We start from the raw sequence: 24210 nt of genomic DNA on the forward strand, positions 1-24210 counted from the left end.
AGCTGAAAACTGTTGTTCTGAATAAAGAAGCAATAAAACTGGCCGCCTTTAGACTAGTTGAGTATCTGAAGCATCAGCATTTGGTTCGATTACAGGCTCAAATTGGCCAGAAATAAATAACTTTCTTCTGAAACTCATCAGTCTATTCTTGTTCTGAGAAATGAAGTCTTTTCCATGCGAAAAATTACCAAGAATATGAAGATCTCGTACACACTGCTGTGTACTACTCCCTTCACAGAACAGCGCAAACTGGCTCTAACCAGAGTAGAAAGAGAAGTGGGAGGCCCCGGTGTACTACTGAGCAAGAGGACAAGTACATTAGAGTGTCTAGTTTGAGAAACAGATGCCTCACAAGTCCTCAACTGGCAGCTTCATTACATAGTACCCACAAAACACCAGTCTCAACGACAACAGTGAAGAGGCGACTCCGGGATGCTGGCCTTCTATGCAGAGTTGCAAAGAAAAAGCCACATCTCAGATTGGCCAACAAAAATAAAAGATTAAGATGGGCAAAAGAACACAGACACTGGACAGAGGAACTCTGCCTAGAAGGCCAGCATCCCGGGGACGCCTCTACACTGTTGACATTGAGACTGAGTTTTTGCAAGTATGTAGATATTCTATTTTATTTTTAAAATCAGCCGTTTCCAGCTACAATAGTCATTTACAACATTAACAATGTCTATACCATATTTCTGATCAATTTGATGTGATTTTAACCTCTAGAGACACCCCATCCCGGGTCCGGGAGCGTAATCATCGACTGACACTAATTAGCATAACGCAACAGACAGAAATATTACTAGAAAATATTCCTATTCATGAAAATCACAAGTGAAATATATTGAGACACAGCTTAGCCTTTTGTTAATCACCCTGTCATCTCAGATTTTCAAAATATGCTTTACAGCCAAAGCAAGCCTTACACAAGCATTTGTGTAAGTTTATCGATAGCCTAGCATAGCATTATGTCCAGCTAGCAGCAGGTAACTTGGTCACGAAAATCAGAAAAGCAATCAAATTAAATCATTTACCTTTGATGAGCTTCGGATGTTTTCACTCACAAGACTCCCAGTTAGATAGCAAATGTTCCTTTTTTCCAAAAATATTATTTTTGTAGGCAAAATAATTTAGTAGTGTAGTTTAGTAGTTTGTTCTCCACGTTTGTGGCTGAGAAATCGACCGTAAATTGTGGTCACGAAAACGCAAAAAATATTCAAAATTAGCTCCATAATATCGACAGAAACATGGCAAACGTTGTTTTATAATCAATTCTAAAAGGTGTTTTTCAAATATCTATTTGATAATATATCCACCGGGACAATTGGTTTTTCAGTAGGACCGATTGGAAAAATGGCTACCTCTGTATTTTACGCGAGAATCACTGAGAGCCATCAGGTGACCACTTACACAATGTAGCCGCTTACGGGTATTCTTCAACATAAATGCGTAACACTACGTCACAATGCTGTCGACACCTTGGGGAATACGTAGAAAAAGTAATCTGGTTGATAGCCCTTTAAAAACAAGGACATTTCTAAGTGACCCCAAACTTTTGAACGGTAGTGTATGTATTCAATCACGCCCATCAGCCAAACAAACAAACAATCAATCAATCAGCCAAACAATCCATCAATCAATCAGCCAGCCAGCCAAACAATCAATCAATCGGCCAGCCAGCCAAACAACCAATCAATCAGCCAGCCAAACAACCAATCAATCAGCCAGCCAATCAATCAATCAGCCAAACAATCAATCAGCCAAACAATCAATCAGCCAAACAATCAATCAATCAGTCCATCAGCCAAACAAACAATCAGTCCATCAGCCAAACAAACAATCAATCCATCAGCCAAACAAACAATCAATGCATCAGCCAAACAATCAATCAATGCATCAGCCAAACAATCAATCAACCCATCAGCCAAACAATCAATCAATCCATCAGCCAAACAATCAATCAATCCATCAGCCAAACAATCAATCAGCCAGGCAAACAATCAGCCAGCCAGCCAGCCTGTGAGTAAAAGAGAAAGAATGAACAATGCTGGAATAAGCTAATCGTCATTGAGAATTTACAGCCAGCCAGCCAGCAGAGAATTTACGTTTCCGGTGCTTCAATTCCCTGTCACACCGTCAAAGAATTATCCACAAATGCTTATTTGAAAAAGCAAATTTGAGATTGTTGAATGCCGAAGTCATTTAGTTTTAAAATGAAGGTGCCACAAAAACACCCATCAGTCAGCACTTTATAGGCTTGATGGAAATGGTGCCAAGGATAAAGTAAAGAATAAATCCATTTCACTCTAAATAACCAAAACACTACATTTCCTGTATGCCATTTATTCCTTCATTCCGTTCAACCATCCTGACATACAGGCATTTTACAGGCACTGATATTCCCTCCCTATTCTAACATTCACTCCATTAAGATGATTCTTGTAGACAATCTAGGAGTGATTAGGGGTGTCGTGTGCCAGCAATGGCTCTGGGATTAGGACTATAACCCATCAGTCTGTTCTGACACCCGTTATAACACAAATGTTATTGAACTACTCTGGAGGAGCTGGATCTTAAGATGTAATGAATAGCGTTGAAAAATCCCGGTAACATTACCCAAAGCCTAATCCCTAAATTTGTTTTATTCACTGCTTTAGCACACTCTGCCGACCTGGATGTCCTAGCCGTGTCTGAATAGTGGTTTAGGAAGGCCACGAAAAATCCTGAAATTTCCATCCCCTAACTATAACATTTTCTGACAAGATAGAACTGCCAAAGGGTGCGGAGTTGCAATCTACTGCAGAGATAGCCTGCAGAGTTCTGTCATACTATCCAAGTCTGTACCCAAACAATTCGAGTTTACACTTTTAAAAATCCACCTTTCCAGAAACAAGTCTCTCACCGTTACCGCTTGTTATAGACCCCCAGCCGTGTCCACGACACCATGTGTGAATTGATTGCACCCCATCTATCGTCAGAGTTTGTACTGTTAGGTGACATGCTTAACACCCCGGCCATCCAACAAACTAAACTAGATGCCCTCAATCTCACACAAATTATCAAGGAGCCTACAAAGGTCAACCCTAAATCCGTAACCATCTCGAGCTGGCCCGGGTATCCTGGAAGGATATTGACCCCATCCCGTCAGTAGAGGATGCCTGGTTGCTCTTTAAAAGTGCTTTTACTCACAATCTTAAATAAGCATGCCCCATTCAAAAAAAGTACAACTAAGAACAGATATTGGTTCACCACAGACTTGGTTCACCCCAGACTTGACTGCCCTTGACCAGCACAAAAACATCCTGTGGCGTTCTGCATAAGCATTGAATAGCCACCGCGATATGCAACTTTTCAGGGAAGTCAGGAACCAATATACACAGGCAGTTAGGAAAGCAAAGGATAGCTTTTTCAAACAGAAATTTGATTAAAGTAACTCAAATTGAAAAATGTTTTGGGACACTAAAGTCCATGGAGAATAACAGCACCTCCTCCCAGCTGCCCACCGCACTGAGGCTAGGAAACACTGTCACCCCCAAAAATCTACGATAATCGATCATTTCAATGAGCATTTTTCCACGGCTGGCCATGCTTTCCACTTGGCTACCCCTACCCCGGCCAACAGCTCAGCAACTTGCCCAAGCCTCCCCATTCACCCAAATCCAGACAGTTGATGTAATGAAAGAGCTGCAAAATCTGGATCCCTACAAATCAGCAGGGCTAGACAATCTGGAACCTCTCTTTCTAAAATTATCTGCCGAAATTGTTGCAACCCCTATTACTAGCCTGTTCACCCGCTCTTTCGTATCATCTGAGAAACCCTAAGATTGGAAAGATGCTGCGGTCATCCCCCTCTTCAAACGGGGAGACACTCTAGACCCAAACTGTTACAGACCTATATCTATCCTTCCCTAAAGTCTTCAAAAGTCAAGTTAATTAACAAACAAATCATCAACCATTTCAAATCCCACCAAACCTTCTCCACTATGCAATCTGATTTCCAAGCTGGTTATGGGTGCACCCCAGTCACACTCAAGGTCCTAAAAGATACCATAACCGCCATGGATGAAAGACAGTACTGTGAAGCCGTCTTCATCGACCTGGCCAAGGCTTTTGACTCTGTCAATCACCGCATTCTTATTGGCAGACTCAACCACCTTGGTTTCTCAAATTGCTGCATCGCCTGGATCACCAACTACTTCTCAGACAGAGTTCAGTGTGTCAAATCGGAGGGCCTGTTTTCCGGACCTCTGGCAGTCTCTATGGGGGTGCCACAGGGGTCAATTCTCGGGCCGACTCTCTTCTCTGTATACATCAATGATGTCACTCTTGCTGCTGGTAATTTTCTGATCCACCTCTACGCAGAGGACACCATTCTGTATACATCTGGCCCTTCTTTAGACACTGTGCTAATAACCGCCAAACGAGCTTCAATGCCATACAACACTCCTTCTGTGGCCTCCAACTCCTTTTAAATGCAAGTAAAACTAAATGCATGCTCTTCAACCGATTGCTGCCCGACTAGCATCACTACTCTGGACGGTTCTGACTTAGAATATGTGGACAACTACAAACACCTAGGTGTCTGGTTAGACTGTAAACTCTCCTTCCAGACTCACATTAAGCATCTCCAATCCAAAATTAAATCTAGAATTGGCTTCCTATTTTGCAACAAAGCCTCCTTCACTCATGTTGCCAAACATACCCTCATAAAACTGACTACCCTTCCGATCCTCGACTTCGGCAATGTCATTTACAAGATAGACTACATCCAGTTTGCTGAGTAGAGTGTTGGAGGCTATCACAGTGCCATCCGTTTTGTTACCTAAGCCCCATATACTACCCACCCCTGCGACCAGTATGCTCTCGTTGGCTGGCCCTCACCACATAAGCCCCGCCTTATCTCAGCTCACTGGTCACCATAGCAACACCCACCCGTAGCACGCGCTCCAGCAGGTATATTTCACTGGTCATCCCCAAAGCCAACACTTCCTTTGGCCGCCTTTCCTTCCAATTCTCTGCTGCCCATGACTGGAACGAATTGAAAAAAATCACTGAAGTTGGAGACTTATATCTCCCTCTCTAACTTTAAGCATCAGCTGTCAGAGCAGCTTACCAATCACTGTACCTGTACACAGCCAATCTGTAAATAGCACACCCAACTAACTCATCCCCATATTGTTATTTATCCTCTTGCTCTTTCGCACCCCAGTATCTCTACTTGCACATCATCATCTGCACATCTATCACTCCAGTGTTAATGCTAAATCGTAATTATGTCACCTCTATGGCCTATTGATTGCCTCACCTCCCTACTCTTTTACATTTGCACACACGGTGCATAGATTTATATTTTGTGTTATTGGCTGTACGTTTGTTTATTCCATGTGTAACTCTGTGTTGTTGTTGTTTTTGTCACACTGCTTTGCTTTATCTTGGCCAGGTCACAGTTGTAAATGAGAACTTGTCCTTAACTGGCCTACCTGGTTAAATAAAAGGTGCAATAACATTTGTTTTTAATTCCCAGGTGGAAGATTCCCAGAATCAAGACATAATAAAACAGCAAATACGGAATCCTTCATCCAGGATCTCTGAAAAACCTGGGAATTTGGGGAATATAACTTAAACATAGTTCTGAATAAGGGGATGATAGCCAGTCAAGAAACCCAGGGATGGACTATTAAGCCTGACATGGAAGGTTATGAGCACATGGAAAAGTGGCATAATGAAAGTATCTAATCCACTCATGAGGGACCTGGAGATAAGCTGTATAAATAATAAATCCAATCCGTTATTAATATTATGTGAAACCACAGGGGTCTTATATAAGACTGTGTGATATAAACCAATAAAGCAGCCTTCATTGGTTGAATTACATATTATAAAACAGTTTGTTCGGATCCTGGATGATGATTGGCTGATAGCAGGGAGTTATACACCTCAATCCCCAGGTAAAGCCTGTTCATTATCAATTCATATCCAGTGTCCCACAGCTTAGCCAGGCAATTCATATACTTAATCTTCCCAGGAAAAAAGCATGTAGACATTATTTCCCCATGCTATGTTGCAGCTATTTCAGCACCACGGAGGGAGTCTCTGCAACTGGGGCCTGCCAAAGATCATCTACAACATTGTCAAGATGGTCGAGTGGCAGCTCTACCAATGGAAATACAAGTCCTCAATGATTGGAGGCATGCGAGAACAGGTAGGGCCATTCTAGCAAATGAGAGGGCAGCTACGCATGTGCACCGCAGTCGTTTTTTATCAAAGTTCCCAGAATGCCACGTGCATACCCTTATATCAGTACGTTTGGAACAGCCTAAAGATTACAAAACTTCAATTCGATCAAATAAGCCTCATGTAATTCGACACTCTCACCATACACCATACAAAAAAAAAACGCTTTTCACATGGACAGATTTTGGGTGCCTCTTCCTCTCTGGCCGCGCCTAGCTCCACACCAGAGCTCTTAATGAGTGATATACTGTGGAAAGGACTGTGAGCAACAGAAATATTTGTCAGGAATAAAAAATCCCACTTAGGATTTCTATTGTTACCATTAACCTTTTGCCTTTTGGAACAGTTGAACTTTGTCTAAACCTTGCTGCCTGCCTATCCGACCTGTGCAACAATGTTGCATTTTATTTTTGCGATCTTGACCGTGCGATAGTGAAGAATGAATGTGACGAGACTGACAGCTTCTCTGAGCCAGGGAAATTCATTTATCAGGATCACTATATTGGATATGGCCCCCAAAAAAGGCAATAGAAAAGGGTAAAACCAATGAAAATGCATAGTTTACTGTCAGTCCAGCTCCTTGATGTGATTGTGTCAGTTGGCTAGCTAGCAAAGGAGAAGTAGCTAGCTTGCCTGGCAGCCTTTTTTTGCTTAGAATGTCCATGCCAATAGAATGGAAAACCAGCCAGTTTGGCTAGCAACTTCAGAATATCAGAACTAATATCAGAATATCTGAACTTTTGACTGGACTATATCCTATGGTGGAAGGATGAAAAAAATGTACTAAAATAATGATCGAAAACATGTCATTAACCTTTTTATTTATATATATATATATATATATATATATATATATATATATATATATATATATATATACACACACACACATATATACATATATATATACACACACACACACACACACACACACACACACACACACACATATATATATTATATATATATATATATATATATATACACACACACACATACATACATACATACAACAGTTTTATCTGAGCAATAAGGTCTTAGACCCAGGAATTATCATGAATAACACCCTCTTAAGAGCTGTTTCCTCGGCCCTTCCCTTCGCTTCACTTCAGTAGAGTCCATTAAAGCCTATAAAAGGGCATACAACACTAGTCTGTTTGAGCCTTCTGAATGAGACCCTGGTAGACCTTCTGCTAGGGGCAGGACAATACCAGTATCGCAATGCTCATTCGTATCACGGCAAAGAAAAACACAAAGTGATTTAACTTCTTTAGGAAAGCGGCCATAATGTCGGAAACACTCATTATGGTGTCATCCAGAACAACATACTTATTTGTCAAGTTATAATAAATAATATTTTACATACAGCATGTTTTTAAAGGACCAAATAGGTTGGTCTGTATCGTGTTTACATTTTTGCCATGGAAGATTTTTTGCTATGTTGGTATCGTCCCGGACCTACTTTCTGCAGTGAGGAAACATTTCGCCAAGGAAATTTACAGTGGTACAAATACTATGCAGCAGGTAGCCTCGAGGTTAGAGCGTTGGGCCAGAATCTGGTTTGAATCCCGAAGTTGAATTAATGTCATTGTGAATCCCAATTGGTCCAGGACAATGGTGATCCTGGACGCGACCCCACTCCCTGCGGGTGTCTCAGGGGGAGTTGGGATATGCAAGACAAATATTTCCATTACACACTTGCACCGATGAACACTTGTATACGTGTGTAAAAGGACAAATATAAGCATCCCCCAAAGTATTATTATATACTTAACTCTGTGCAGCAGTTCCCCCCCCTGGCAGCGAGACCACTCCACCTCCAGGTGCTCCAGGATAATTGGATAATGTATAAATGACTAGAATGTCCTCTACGGTTCCAGAAGCTTCCAGTCCACCAGCCAACTTTTTTTGCATCGTTTTCAAAACATTAAAAGCCCAAACTCAGCTCGAGTTGGATAATTTTGATATGTATAGGCTATTATATGTCTAATTCATGTCATTACAATTAACATTTTAAATGCATGATATATTCATAAGCTTAATGGCTCCCATGGTGATAGTAATCCATTGGCCCATTTTCATTCCATTCAAGACATTAATTTATGAATCATCTGCAAAGCTTAATATAGCATTTCACCCAGGGTGATATTCTTTATTGGTAAAGAACTACTGGTTCTTTACCAAAACCCCAATTCAAAAGACATGCTAAATGGTAACTCTCAACCCCAATTTCAGCCTTTGCCCAAACCCTTCAAATAATAATACATTTTAAAAAATGCGTTCAGATGAGAAGTTGGGGTGGGGGGGAATTGCTCATAAATATTCATTTTGGGGGTGGGTAAACAGTTGAACCTGACGGCAACAATTTCTTACTAAAGCATACTTACCAGAAGTCCACTGTCACGCTCTGATGATAAAATGATGTGCATCGAGAGCATATACAGCTCGACAGTTAGCGCACAGCGGTAAGGCGGCGAGTTCTTTACATCTATTGCCACTTGTGGTGTAAGTCTGAATCCACCACGGGGCACCTCAATCTTTGAACTGTGGACTCACATTTAACGTGGTAACATGTTGGGAAGAAAAGTGCAATCATCACCTTGAAAATGAAGATAAGGGTCCTCAATTCCATCCAACCAGCATTTCAGTATTTACGCAGAAGCTCTTCTTCCAATTGTCAAATTAACTCACAGATTGGTCTTGGGTACTGTATAAAAACTACTACAAGGGCGACCCCTCTCACAGGAATGATTTCACTTTTCAGAATTATAAGTGTGTGGGCACGAGATTATTATTGTAAGTAAATTATAAAAAGTCATTTAAAAAAAGATCTGCCCTGATCTGTGGGATTAGAACTCAACCATTAAAGTATGACCCAACTGTCTTAGCAGACTGCGACAACAAGTCATAGCAGGTAGAAAAAAATACTACGAGTTGACATGACACCATTGTCATCTATTTCTTGTCACGATGGATGTAGCTACAAATAAAACCTATTATCCTCATAACCTAAGTGTGTTTTTTTTCTTCGTAAAAGCACATTAGAAGTGTATGAAACAGAAAGCAAAAACATTGAATTTGGTCATATGTGGGAATATGGCTTACTGCTTTTAGAATTTTGTGTAATGTCAGTAGTCTACTCAAGAAAGCATGCAAAATATGTTGGCACACTCCACTTAACAAGAACATTTCCAAATAAGGAGCACCTGTCACCTGCTTTTATAGTAAACCTTGAGGAAGTACCACTCAGCACATCTAGAAAAGAGTGTATTTCATACCGAACCCTTACCTTGATATGATGTAATAGAACCTTCTGAAGGTGCCTTGACATCACGATTTCAATGGGAGAGTTGAACCGCTAGGGGCAAAGAGCACTACACTACTTAAAATACCTAAATATATCCCTTTTGACAAACTATCAAAATGAAGACCAGAATTGACGTCTCACTACAACTAAGCCTAAAACATCTGATTGTCGAAGATTTTTTTTGTTCATGAAAGTTACTCTTTGTGATTCCTCTCTCATTCTCTCCTCACTTATGCTCTACTCCCTTTCTCCATCTCTCTCAGTAATATTTCCTCCCTGTATCTCATCCTCCCTCTCTCCCCATTCCTCAGACATTCTTTTCTACCAGCAGCCCACGAGGCAGTCATGTGCAGCTGGCAGAGTGCCAGTGTTTACAGGGAGCAGCCAGTGGCCAATTAAACCGAGAGCCAGTTAATGTCCCATCCATCCATGTGTGTCCAGGTTTTCATTAGTCAGTAATAGTCAGCTTTTGGCCGATAAAAAAATTGAAACGTCGATAAACAAAATAGGTGCCACCCAATTGTCCAGAAGAAGAAAAAATCCCATTGCAAAATAATGCTTTGATGGAAACACTTTTGACTGGTCATGCTTATCGATTTGTAGGTTAATTTGCATAATTTAGTGAATATTAAATTGGTGTGTGTACATCATATTCATTATGTGTTTTATTTATCACACTCGTACAACATAAAGAGCCTTTGAGCGGAAAATCTGTCAGTGTGAGAGCTGCTGCTACAGCATTTCAAACAGCAAATGAATGCATAGGCAACGGAAGGCAGGCAACGTGCAAGCAACTTGCAAGGCAGGCAACTTGCGATGAGCTGGAGGCAGCATGCATTTGGAAAACATATGCCTAGTTGTTTGAAACCTGAACATTTTACTACATCCTATGAGGCATGCTTTACCTTGCGTCAAACTAGCCAAGCCAAAATCAGACTGCGGAGGCAATTATTTTATATAAACTTCCTTTCATTGTCCAGTAGCCAAAGGCACAATCCTAGTCATATTACATTTCTATTTTAGTCATTTAGCAGACACTCTTATTCAGAACGACTTACAGTAGCAATTAGGGTTAGGTACCTTGCTCAATCTATGCTAGTTGTTGCATATCCAACCTAGAATACGTGAACATCTATAAGTACCTAGGTTTCTGGCTAGACTGTAAACTCTCCTTCCAGACTCATATCAAACATCTCCAATCTAAAATCAAATCTAGAGTCGGCTTTCTAGTTCGCAACAAAGCCTCCTTCACTCACGCCGCCAAACTTACCCTAGTAAAACTGACTATCCTACCGATCATCAACTTCGGCGATGTCATCTACAAAATAGCTTCCAATACTGGCACTGTGATAAACTGGATGCAGTTTATCACAGTGCCATCCGTTTTGTTACTAAAGCACCTTATACCACCCACCACTGCGACCTGTATGCTCTAGTCAGCTGGCCCTCGCTACATATTCGTCGCCAGACCCACTGGCTCCAGGTCATCTACAAGTCCATGCTAGGTAAAGCTCCGCCTTATCTCAGTTCACTGGTCACGATGGCAACACCCACCCGTAGCACGCGCTCCAGCAGGTGTATCTCACTAATTATCCCTAAAGCCAACACCTCATTTGGCCACCTTTCCTTCCAGTTCTCTGCTGCCTGTGACTGGAACGAATTGCAAAAATCGCTGAAGTTGGAGACTTACCTCCCTCACCAACTTTAAACATCTGCTATCTGAGCAGCTAACCGATCGCTGCAGCTGTACATAGTCCATCGATAAATAGCCCACCTATTTCACCTACCTCATCCCCATACTGTTTTTATTTATTTACTTTTCTGCTCATTTGCACACCAGTATCTCTACCTGCACATGACCATCTGATCATTTATCACTCCAGTGTTTATCTGCTAAATTGTAATTATTTGCCTACCTCCTCATGCCTTTTGCACATAATGTATATAGACTCTTTTTTTTCTGTGTTATTGACTTGTTTATTGTTTACTCCATGTCTAACTCTGTGTTGTTATCTGTTCACACTGCTATGCTTTATCTTGGCCAGGTCGCAGTTGTAAATGAGAACTTGTTCTCAACTAGCCTACCTGGTTAAATAAAGGTGAAATATTTTTTTCAATAAAATTAGATCTGTCCTCTTTATAAATGTCTAATGGATATTTTCATCTGTCACGTGAAACCGCTAGCATGAGCGGTGCGTGTTTTCCCACTAATTGCATTACGGAACGAACATTTGTGCATAGCCTACTGCCTTGTGTGCATTGCTATGCTTAAAATGTGAACAAGCTAAACGTTCTGATCTGTAGCGTCAGACTCATTGTATTTTACTTTTCTTTTATGTAGCCTAGGCACACTGGTTGTATGAATTTGGGATCCATCGCCCCACAACTGTCCCAGAGTGTATGGAATAGGACCATTCGTTCACGCCAAGCTGACCAAGTAGATTGACATACAGTGCCTTGCGAAAGTATTCGGCCCCCTTGAACTTTGAGACCTTTTGCCACATTTCAGGCTTCAAACATAAAGATATAAAACTGTATTTTTTTGTGAAGAATCAACAACAAGTGGGACACAATCATGAAGTGGAACGACATTTATTGGATATTTCAAACTTTTTTAACAAATCAAAAACTGAAAAATTGGGCATGCAAAATTATTCAGCCCCTTTACTTTCAGTGCAGCAAACTCTCTCCAGAAGTTCAGTGAGGATCTCTGAATGATCCAATGTTGACCTAAATGACTAATGATGATAAATACAATCCACCTGTGTGTAATCAAGTCTCCGTATAAATGCACCTGCACTGTGATAGTCTCAAAGGTCCGTTAAAAGTGCAGAGAGCATCATGAAGAACAAGGAACACACCAGGCAGGTCCGAGATACTGTTGTGAAGAAGTTTAAAGCCGGATTTGGATACAAAAAAATTTCCCAAGCTTTAAACATCCCAAGGAGCACTGTGCAAGAGATAATATTGAAATGGAAGGAGTATCAGACCACTGCAAATCTACCAAGACCTGGCCGTCCCTCTAAACTTTCAGCTCATACAAGGAGAAGACTGATCAGAGATGCAGCCAAGAGGCCCATGATCACTCTGGATGAACTGCAGAGATCTACAGCTGAGGTGGGAGACTCTGTTCATAGGACAACAATCAGTATATTGCACAAATCTGGCCTTTATGGAAGAGTGGCAAGAAGAAAGCCATTTCTTAAAGATATCCATAAAAAGTGTTGTTTAAAGTTTGCCACAAGCCACCTGGGAGACACACCAAACATGTGGAAGAAGGTGCTCTGGTCAGATGAAACCAAAATTGAACTTTTTGGCAACAAAGCAAAACGTTATGTTTGGCGTAAAAGCAACACAGCTGAACACACCATCCCCACTGTCAAACATGGTGGTGGCAGCATCATGGTTTGGGCCTGCTTTTCTTCAGCAGGGACAGGGAAGATGGTTAAAATTGATGGGAAGATGGATGGAGCCAAATACAGGACCATTCTGGAAGAAAACCTGATGGAGTCCTGAGCTGAGACTGGGACGGAGATTTGTCTTCCAACAAGACAATGATCCAAAACGTAAAGCAAAATCTACAATGGAATGGTTCAAAAATAAACATATCCAGGTGTTAGAATGGCCAAGTCAAAGTCCAGACCTGAATCCAATCGAGAATCTGTGGAAAGAACTGAAAACTGCTGTTCACAAATGCTCTCCATCCAACCTCACTGAGCTCGAGCTGTTTTGCAAGGAGGAATGGGAAAAAATGTCAGTCTCTCGATGTGCAAAACTGATAGAGACATACCCCAAGCGACTTACAGCTGTAATCGCAGCAAAAGATGGCGCTACAAAGTATTAACTTAAGGGGGCTGAATAATTTTGCACGCCCAATCTTTCAGTTTTTGATTTGTTAGAAAAGTTTGAAATATCCAATAAATGTCGTTCCACTTTTTGATTGTGTCCCACTTGTTGTTGATTCTTCACAAAAAAATACAGTTTTATATCTTTATGTTTGAAGCCTGAAATGTGGCAAAAGGTCGCAAAGTTCAAGGGGGCCGAATACTTTCGCAAGGCACTGTACTGTAGGCTAGTGATTTTGCGGTTCGTGAGCTGAGGAAAAGTAAAATGTGGACACTTATTCTAACATCTTCAAAGCGCACATCAGAATTCGGTAAGAAGGACCACACATCATTGCACCCTTGACTTGTATTAATACGAATTACCATAATCTAAATGGGATTTCTGTCATTCTGAGCACTGTGAGTGGACACCATATGGGTCCCATAAATTTCTCAAATGTCTGGTAAATTGAAACGATGCCAGTCAAATATCCAGCGACACATGTTCCCAACTGAAACCCTGGTGCGTGTTTATCAGTCCGTCCAACCTGTCTGGGAGAACTGACACACCTGCTTCTCAGAACTACTGAAAAGCAACAGAGATATGGCCTGCATGAACATTATTATTATGTATGCCATTAAGCAGACGCTTTTATCTGAATGGACCTATGCGCTAATAATTTTTTTCATGTGGTGGCGTGAATCGAACTCACTACCAACTGATCTAGAGGACCACACTATGTAGCGAGTGTATTATCCAGGCCTGCAGAGTTACTGTACTGTTACTTTTACTGTTCAGTCTAAAAATCAACCTTCTCAGATCAGTCAGCTCAGCCTCAGCCAACCTGAGGCCAACACGAGAGGACAGGTTAAGTAGGGAGGACTAACTAAAACACTCCTTAACATATTTGAATCATTCAGAGGTAAAAGGCCATCCTCGAAGCACAGAGCTAGGGCTAGGCGGTATACTGTATTTCACTCTATACCAGTATTGATGCTTGGATGGGTTTTGGTTAATGCCAAATACAGAATTTGAATAATTATTCTATTTCCATGATTTCAACAGGTCAGCCAAATGTTTTAATCCTAAATTGATCTAAATTGCAAGTCAAATAACAATTGCAATATTTGGTCAAAATAATGCCTCGAATTTTATGCTCATATCGTGCGGGAAATGCAGAAATGAATGAAAATGCTGAAAAATCATTTTTGGTGGAAGTTTGAATAGTATAAAACAATCCTAATGGAGAAAACCCCAATGTAATCACTTACTACTGAAAAAGCTAACAGAGAATTTGTATTACACTGAACAAACAAATGAATGCAACATGTAAAGTGTTACTACCATGTTTCATGAGCTGAAATAAAACATGTTCCAAATGCACAAAAAGCTTATTTCTCAAATTTTTCACAAATGTATTTACATCCCTGTTAGTGAGCATTTCTTTTGCCAAGATTTGCCAAGATTATCCATCCACCTGACAGGTGTGGCATATCAAGAAGCTGATTCAACAGCATGATCATTACACAGGTGCACCTTGTGCCGGGGCCAATAAAAGGCAACTCTAAAATGTGCGGTTTTGTCACAACACAATGCCACAATGTCTCAAGTTGAGGGAGCGCGCAATTGGCATGCTGACTGCAGAAATGTCTACCAGAGCTGTTACCAGAGAATGTAACGTTCATTTCTCTACCATAAGCCGCCTCAAACGTAATTTTATAAAATTTGGCAGTACGTCCAACCGGCCTCCCAACCTCAGACCACATGTACGGCGTCGTGTGGGCGAGCAGTTTGTGGATGTCAACGTTGTGAACAGAGTGCCCCATGGTGGCAGTGCGGTTACGGTACGGGCAGGCATAAGCTACGGACAACGAACTAAAATGCATTTTATCAATGGCAATGATGGCAATACCATGATGAGATCCTGAGGCCCACTGTGACACACATTTTGAATGTATCTGTGACCAACGGACACATCTGTATTCCCAGTGTTGTGAAATCCATAAATTAGGGCATAATTTATTTATTTAAATCGACTAATTTACTCAGTAAAATCTTTGAAGTTGTTTCATGTTGCGTTTACATTTTTGTTATTATTTCACAACATAAAATAACAAATTTCCATTTTATTTTTATAAATATGATATAATACTTTGGCCATATGGACCAGCCCTACAAAGGTGAAAAGAATTCACAGGGGAAATTGAATATGGATACGATTCATTATCGATGAATGTGGAGCTCTGGTTGCCCAATGCCATGGACTAGTTTTTTGTCTGTTTCTTGGTGTATTCTATGAGCCACCGCGTTGACACTGGTTTGTGCGGAGGATAGCTGTGTTTGTTGATGGGCCATTTAGTACTGAAATCATCATCACTGCCTGCATCATTAAAAATCTCAGTTTAATGAGTCTCTGAAAGACTGCCCACACAGCCCACAGTCTGACCCCACGCTTTATGTATTTTGTATCATTTTATATGCTGAGGACTTATCGTCTTTAAAAAACATGGAGGGGAAATGGTGTTACTTCAGAGTCTGAGCATCTGTACACACACACACTGCAGAGAAGTCAGCACACAGCTAAACAGAGACCCCCAGAGGCCAAGGCTGGCACAGCACGTGTATCAAACCGAGGAAGAGAGCAGCAGGGACGAGCAGGTGGAGGAAGGAAATAAAATTGAGAACTACAGAGAATGAATGCACGAGAGAAATACAGTGCCCTTAGAAATATTCATACCCCTTGACTTAATCCACATTTTGTTGTGTTACAGCCTGAATTCAAAATGAATTAAATGTTTTTTTTTTCATGTATCACACTACACACAATACCCCACAATGACAAAGTGTTTTTAGAAACTTGAGCAAATTTCCTGAAAACGAAACAGAAATATCTAATTTACATAAGTATTCACACCCCGAAGTCAATACATGTTAGATTCACCGTTAGCAGCGATTAAAGCTGAGAGTCGTTCTGGGTAAGTCTCTAAGAGCTTTGCACACCTGGATGGTACAATATTTGCACACCTGGATGGTACAATATTTGCACGTTCTTTTAAAAAATTCTTCAAGTGCCGTCAAGTTCGTCGTTGATCATAACTGGACAGCCATTCCAATGTCGCGCAATAGATTTAAAAGCTGATTTAAGTCAAAACTGTAACTAGGCCACTCAGGAACATTCAATGTCATCTTAGTAAACAACTCCAGTGTATAGAGAGAGATACAGAAAAAGAGAGAGAGACTCACCTTTAAGGGAGTGTTTCACCTTTAAGCCATGTTCTCCCGAACCACAACAGGGTTGGTACATCCTGGTACACCGCAAGCCTGTATCTTTGTAGTGACTGGGTGTATTGATTAGAGGTCAACCGATTAATTAATGGCTGATTAATTAAGACAGATTTCAAGTTTTCATAACAATCGGAAATCAGTATTTTTGGGCGCCGATTTTAAAATATTTTTTTATACCTTTATTTAACTAAGCAGGTCAGTTAAGAACACATTCTTAGTTTCAATGACGGCCTAGGAACGGTGAGTTAACTGCCTCGTTCAGGGGCAGAACGACAGATTTCACCTTGTCAGCTCAGGGGATCCAATCTTGCAGCCTTACAGTTAACTAGTCCTACGCAATAACGACCTGCCTCTCTCTCGTTGCACTCCACAAGGAGACTACTGCCTGTTACGCGAATGCAGTAAGCCAAGGTAAGTTGTTAGCTAGCATTAAACTTATATTATAAAAAACAATCATAATCACTAGTTAACTACACATGGTTGATGATATTACTAGATATTATCTGGCGTGTCCTGCGTTGCATATAATCTGACTGAGCATACAAGTATCTAAGTATCTGACTGAGCGGTGGTAGGCAGAAGCAGGCGCGTAAACATTAATTCAAACAGCACTTTTGTGCGTTTTGCCAGCAGCTCTTCGCTGTGCGTCAAGCATTGCGCTGTTTATGACTTCAAGCCTATCAACTCCCGAGATGAAGCTGGTGTAACCGAAGTGGAATGGCTAGCTAGTTAGCGCGCGCTAATAGCGTTTCAAACGTCACTCGCTCTGAGCCTTCTAGTAGGTGTTCCCCTTGCCCTGCATGGGTAACGCTGCTTTGATGGTGGCTGTCGTTGTGTTGCTGGTTCGAGCCCAGGGAGGAGCGAGGAGAGGGACGGAAGCTATACTGTTACATTGGCAATACTAAAGTGCCTATAAGAACACCCAATATTCAAAGGTTAATGAAATACAAATGGTATAGAGGGAAATAGTCCTATAATTCCTATAATAACTACAACTACCAACCTCTTACCTGGGAATATTGAAGACTCATGTTAAAAGGAACCACCAGCTTTCATATGTTCTCATGTTCTGAGCAAGGAACTGAAACGTTAGCTTTCTTACATAGGACATATTGCACTTTTACTTTCTTCTCCAACACTTTGTTTTTGCATTATTTAAACCAAATTGAACGTTTCATTATTTACTGAGGCTAAATTGATTTTATTGATGTATTATATTAAGTTAAAATAAGTGTTCATTCAGTATTGTTTTAATTGTCATTATTACAAATAAATAAATAAAAATCGGCCGATTAATCGGTATCGATTGGTCCTCCAATAATCGGTATCGTTATCGGCATTGAAAAATCATAATCGGTCGACCTCTAGTATTGATACATCATCCAAAGTGTAATTAATAACTTCACCATGCGCAAAGGGATATTCAATGTCCGCTTTTTATTTTTATCCATCTAGGTGCCCTTCTTTGCGAAGCATTGGAAAACCTCCCTGGTCTTTGTGGTTGAATCTGTGTTTGAAATCCACTGCTCGACTGAGGTACCTTGCAGATAATTGTATGTGTGGGTTACATAGATGTAGTCATAAGGCTTGACATAACAAAGGGGTTGAATACTTATTGACTTGAGACATTTCAGATTTCCATTTTTTTGTATATTTGTAAATATTTCATTTTGACATTATTGTGGGTAGGCCAGTGACACAAAATCTCTATTTAATCCATTTTAAATTCAGGCTGTAACACAAAAATGTGGAAAAAGTTAAGGGGTGTGAATACTTTCTGAAGGCACTAAGTGTTTAGACTCACAAAGAGAGGAAAAAATTAAAAGGGAAAGTAAAGAAAAAGGGAAAGTGGAGAGAGAAAAAAAAGAGGGAGAGAACGAGATGTTGCGACAGGCGTCCTTACGTCTTGAAACAGTCGTTTGTCCTGGGCCAGGCGCTTGGAGGCCAGGGTCTTGGTGACGTGGTAGAAGGTGAGTAGAGCCCTGTGCTGCTGCAGCCCATCCTGACCCTTCACTGACTCAAGCAGGATGGGTATCAGCTCTGGCCACTGGCGGGGACAGTCCAGACGAGCCACCTTGGCTATCAGCACTGCTATCTGGGTGGCTATCTGGTCATACAGGAAACATATACAATAGGTTAGAATAATTAATAATTAATAAACATTATTAGAATAATATCAGGAATGTTTTCGGATATCCGGATAGTCAAAACACATGCATTAAAGAAAACATTTTTGTGCAACTTCAAATGGGTGCTTGCTCTCTGCTTGTTGTTTCAGCACAGACAAGTGGGGGAGGGGCACAAGAGGAGCAGGTGTGTCCGACATGGACGGAGAAAGAGAGAAAGTAGCCAAACTGACTCGCAAAAGTTAAGAGTTGTTGCTGCTATAGGTTATCTATAATCTCATCTGGTAGTGTCTGTCTTGACTGCATCAAATCGATATAAGCTAGCTAGCTACACTAGCCAACTAAATTAGTTAGTCAGCTAGCTAGTCAGCAAGGCTAATTGAGGCGATTTTGCTGTGCTCCACGCGTCCTTGTCTACAACAACTAACCAACCAATGCATATCTATATTCGCAGTCATGTGAAAGACATAGATTAGGGCCTATTGAAATTATTTAAATTGACTGCTTTCCTTATATGAACTGCAACTCCGTGAAATCTTTGAAATTGTTACATGTTGCGTTTATATTTTTGATTAGTGTATAAAAATCACGATCTGCCTGGTAAACACTAGTTCCTAACTTTTAAAATAACTGGGCTCTCCCATGATTACTGTAGATATGGAACACCGGCAGCAGACACACTGGCGCGTGGCTACTAAGACACACCATGTTCGATCAGCAGAGCAAACCGTTTCCAGTTAGCAGCAGCTCAGTGCTAGTATGTTTGAATAGCCATTACGTTATCCGGTTTGCCAGCATGCTGATGAAGTTGTACTGCACCAAAGTTATGGGACTGTTGTCCAAAATACTGACAAATAATCACAAAAATCCTTAGCTAGATGGCTGGTGCACTCGAATGAGTGGATAAGCCACTGGGAGTAAACGGATATAGGACTGCACTTTGGTCAAAGAGTGATGACAGACACAGAAGCCCAGTCAAGGATTTTAATGATGCAACAGAGTATACATGTAGCTGCTTCAGAGTATACATGTAGCTGCTTCAACAAAGTACTGAGTAAAGGGTATGAATACTTATGTAAATGCAATTTTTTTTATTATAAAAAATTCCAAACATTTCTAAAAAGCAGTTTTTGCTTTGTCATTGTGGGAATTTGACATTTGAGAAACCTGAATAAACGTCTAATTCTGGCGTGAGACAGAGCTGGTAGGTTCTACATGCATTGTCTTAACTTCTTTGTGACGGGGCAGTATTTTCACGTCCGGATGAAATGCATGCCCAAATTCAACTGCCTGCTACTCATCCACAGAAGATAAGACATGCATATTATTAGTATATTTGGATAGAAAACTGAAGTTTCTAAAACTGTTTGAATCATGTATGTGAGTATAACAGAACTTATTTAGCAGGCGAAACCCAGAGGACAAACCATTCAGATTTATTTTATTTTTATTTTTTGGGGTTCACTCTCTTTTCAATGGTCTTTTCATTGGGAATCCAGATTTCTAAGGGACCTTCTTGCAGTTCCTATCGCTTCCACTGGATGTCAACAGTCTTTAGAAATTGTTTAAGGTTATTCCTTTGTGTAATGGACAAGTATGGCCATCTTGAACGAGGGTCACTTGAAGTGTACTGTTAGATAGAGGCGCGTGACCAGAAAGCATGCTTCAGTTTGTTTTCTTCCTGTATTGAACACAGATCACCCCGTCTTCAATTGTATCTATTTTTTAAGTTAAAAAATACCTAAAAGTTGTATTACAAAAGTAGTTTGAAATGTTTTGGCAACGTTTACAGGTAACTTTTGAGATATTTTGTAGTCACGTTGCTCAAGTTGGAACCGGTGTTTTTCTGGATCAAACGCGCCAAATAAATGGACATTTTGGATATATATCGACGGAATGAATCTAACAAAAAGGACCATTTGTGATGTTTATGGGACATATTGGAGTGCCAACAAAAGCAGCTCGTCAAAGGTAAGGCATGAATTATATTTTTTATTTCTGCGTTTTGTGTCGCGCCTGCAGAGTTGAAATATGCTTTCTCTCTTTTGTTTACGGAGGTGCTATCCTCAGATAATAGCATCGTTTGCTTTCGCCGAAAAAACTTTTTGAAACCTGACGTGTTGGCTGGATTCACAAGTGTAGCTTTAATTTGCTATCTTGCATGTGTAATTTAATGAACGTTTGATTTTTATAGTAATTGATTTGGCTTTTGGCCAGGTGGGACGCTATATCCCAGACGCTAGCGTCCCACATATCCCAGAGAGGTTAACACTTCGAATTAATCATCACCTTAGAAAGCGCTGTCCATTTCATTGCGTTTGGCTTTCAAAGAACATTCACAATTACCATGTTTTCCACTCAGTTTCAAACAGTTGTTGAACTTTTTCTTCAAATTGATCATCACAGTGAGGTCAAAAAATGTAGCCTAACTGAGTTTTAAAAGCATGCTAATGTTTTGATATGTGTTTGATGTGATTTTCAATTGCATTTGCATCGATGTCAGAGTGGTTGGAGGGACAACTCCCCCACTGTTTCCAGGCAGCAAGCCGTTTCGGGCAGGCCAAACGACTACTACAGGACCATCCAGGTGTGAAGCATGGACTGCGATTCCCGGCCCGTCTATGGCTTTCTCATGATGTTAAAAACTACACATTTGATTCTCCGGATGAGGGTATGGCTCACATTCAACGTCACATCAAGAAGTCTTGAATTTGCCCATAGATCAGCAACTGTTGCTTGCAAACTGTGGATAGTAAGTAAGTAGCCCACCTGTGGTACAACTATGTTTAGTGAAAACGTACTATTCTTGTACAGTTGGGGAGTTGGCGAGCCCACTCAAGCTCATTTGATATCATCTAGTGTGCTTGCCTTACAAGCATTCAGTCAGCATTCAGTCTAATTTAGTTTTACTTAACTCCTTTGTTTCCAGGATGTCTCATTCACCTATTTGTTTGTTTACATAGTGCCTCAGAGACTCAAAGTATTTTTGGTTATTGGTTCACTGCATCCGTTTATACCGACCCAGTAAACAGAAAATGTTCTGAGGCTACACGTTTTTGGGGGTCTTCGCTTCAATTTTAAAGGTTTTGAATGTCATTTATGCCCAGCAAACTTTCAACATTGCACACACATTTTTGGGGTCTTGGCTGTAAGTTGTCTTATTGTCCAACCAGACAATTATTATTGTTTAATCGTCTTACTACGATTTGCCTACATCAAATTAGGTTTTTGGTTGAGAGCCTTGATACATTTGATTTATTTTCTCTCTCAATGCCTGTTATAAGACTGGGAATATAATTATATTATCTACAAGTGGTACTTTTGTAATTACGATTGTGCACTCTCTTTTTTTCTCTTTTTGCTGCTTGATCCACTAACACAAAACACGACTTTAAAGAGCGGGACTGTGGGTTTGGGTTTAACACCGCACTCTCACAGACATACTGTGCCAAGAACATGTTCTATTTAGGCTTGTACCTCATTTGGGGAGGAATTGTTTGGGATCGGGGAGATGGTTGTGGGGAGGAAGGAGGTTGAATTGTTCAGTTCTAATGTTATCATTGTCTTTTTAGTTGTTTTTTTTAGACAGGTTATTCTAGGGTTTTTGGGTATTCATTTGCTTTTCCACTCTATGCTCTAATCACAGGGTTGTAGAACAGGAGTGCTCAGGGTGGCCGAAATAATATGATCGGGTACATTTCGTGGAACATCAAAGAGGCTAACAACCCTGTGAAGCATAAGAGGGTGCGGACACACTTAAAGGGTTTGAACGCAAATGTTGCATTTCTACAAGAGACTCACTTGAGGACTGGTGAGCACTTTAGGATGCGTAGGGACTGGGTTGGACAAGTGTTCCACTCTAACTTTCATAGTAAATCAAGAGGTGCTGCCATTTTGGTGCTGCCATTATCGTCCTTAGGGACGATACGTCATAGTAACTGGTAAACTGTTTTCTACCCCTCTTGTTTTGGCTCGTCATTATGCTCCCAATAGGGAGTTTAATTTCTTCCTTTTTTCTGCTAAACCCAATTTTGATTCCCATTTGTTGATTTTAGGGGGGGGGGGGATGTCAACTGTACAATGTCCCCAGTTCTTGACAAGTCCTCACAAAGAACTACAGGCCTATCTAGATGTGCCCTACTTATTCAATAATTTCTTCAGAAATATGCTATGTTTGAGGCCTGGTGTTTCCTACACCCTACAGATAGACAATATTCCTTTTTTTCTCATGTTCATCAAACATACTCCCACACTGATTACTTATTTTTGGACAAAAAACGTCTGCCTTCGGAGGTGTACTTATGAGAGTATTTTTACTTCTGACCATTCACCATGAATGCTTGAACTAGATTTTCCCCAGCGACCTCCTGTTTTATCAATGGCGTTTTAACCCCCTTTTACTCTCAGCTAAGGAGTTTGTCAATTTCATTTCTGCTGAAATCACCTTATTCCTAGAAAGTAATTAAACGCCAGGTACAGTTGAAGTCAGAAGTTGACATACACTTATGTTGGAGTCATTAAAACTTGTTTTTCAACCACTTCATTAATTTCTTGTTAACAAACTATAGTTTTGGCAAAACTATAGTTTTGGCATGCTACTTTGTGCATGACAAGTCATTTTTCCAACAATTGTTGACAGACCAATTATTTCTCTGTGTCAGAAGTTTACATACACTAAGTTGACTGTGCCTTTAAACAGCTTGGAAAATTTCAGAAAATGTCATGGCTTTAGAAGCTTCTGATAGGCTAATTGACATCATTTGAGTCATTTGAGTCATTTGGAGGTTTACCTGTGGATATATTTCAAGGCCTACCTTCAAACTAAGTTCCTCTTTGCTTGACATCATGGGAAAATCAAAAGAAATCAGCAAAGACCTCTTACAATTTTTTTTAGACCTCCACAAGTCTGGTTCATTCTTGGAGGCAATTTCCAAATGCCTGAAGGTACCACGTTCATCTGTACAAACAATAGTACACAAGTATAAACACCATGGGACCGCGCAGCCATCATACCGCTCAGGAAGGAGACGTGTTCTGTCTCCTAGAGATGAACATACTTTGGTACGAAAAGTGCAAATCAATCCCTGAACAACAGCAAAGGACATTGTGAACATGCTGGAGGAAATAGGTACAAAAGTATCTATAGCCACAGTAAAACGAGACCTGAGCGAAGCCATAGCTACATTGGATGAGAAGTATGCTACAGAACCTTCCTCTGATCTACATTTTTATTTTATTTATTTTACCTTTATTTAACCAGGTAGGCAAGTTGAGAACAAGTTCTCATTTACAATTGCGACCTGGCCAAGATAAAGCAAAGCAGTTCGACAGATACAACAACACAGAGTTACACATGGAGTAAAACAAACATACAGTCAATAATAAAGTATAAACAAGTCTATATACAATGTGAGCAAATGAGGTGAGAAGGGA

The 24210-nt window shown here is 40.5% G+C and overlaps 1 protein-coding gene across 3 annotated transcripts in view; it reads right to left on the reverse strand.

Annotated features, from left to right (window-relative positions):
• ipo11 (importin 11) overlaps positions 1-24210 on the reverse strand; it is a 233640-nt gene that overhangs the window by 184028 nt on the left and 25402 nt on the right. For 2 of the 3 annotated variants that reach the window (XM_036980135.2, XM_021606535.3), the window contains exon 5: positions 18555-18758. In XM_036980135.2, the coding sequence (XP_036836030.1) occupies positions 18555-18758 (204 nt within the window). Of the gene's footprint in view, positions 1-9523; positions 9844-18554; positions 18759-24210 lie in introns of those variants that run through there. The other variant, XM_090237953.1, reaches the window with a different exon arrangement.

This window comes from Oncorhynchus mykiss, chromosome 6 (assembly GCF_057628025.1).
Source record: "Oncorhynchus mykiss isolate SJ-2025 chromosome 6, ASM5762802v1, whole genome shotgun sequence".
In the NCBI taxonomy this organism is placed as follows: Eukaryota; Metazoa; Chordata; class Actinopteri; order Salmoniformes; family Salmonidae; genus Oncorhynchus; species Oncorhynchus mykiss.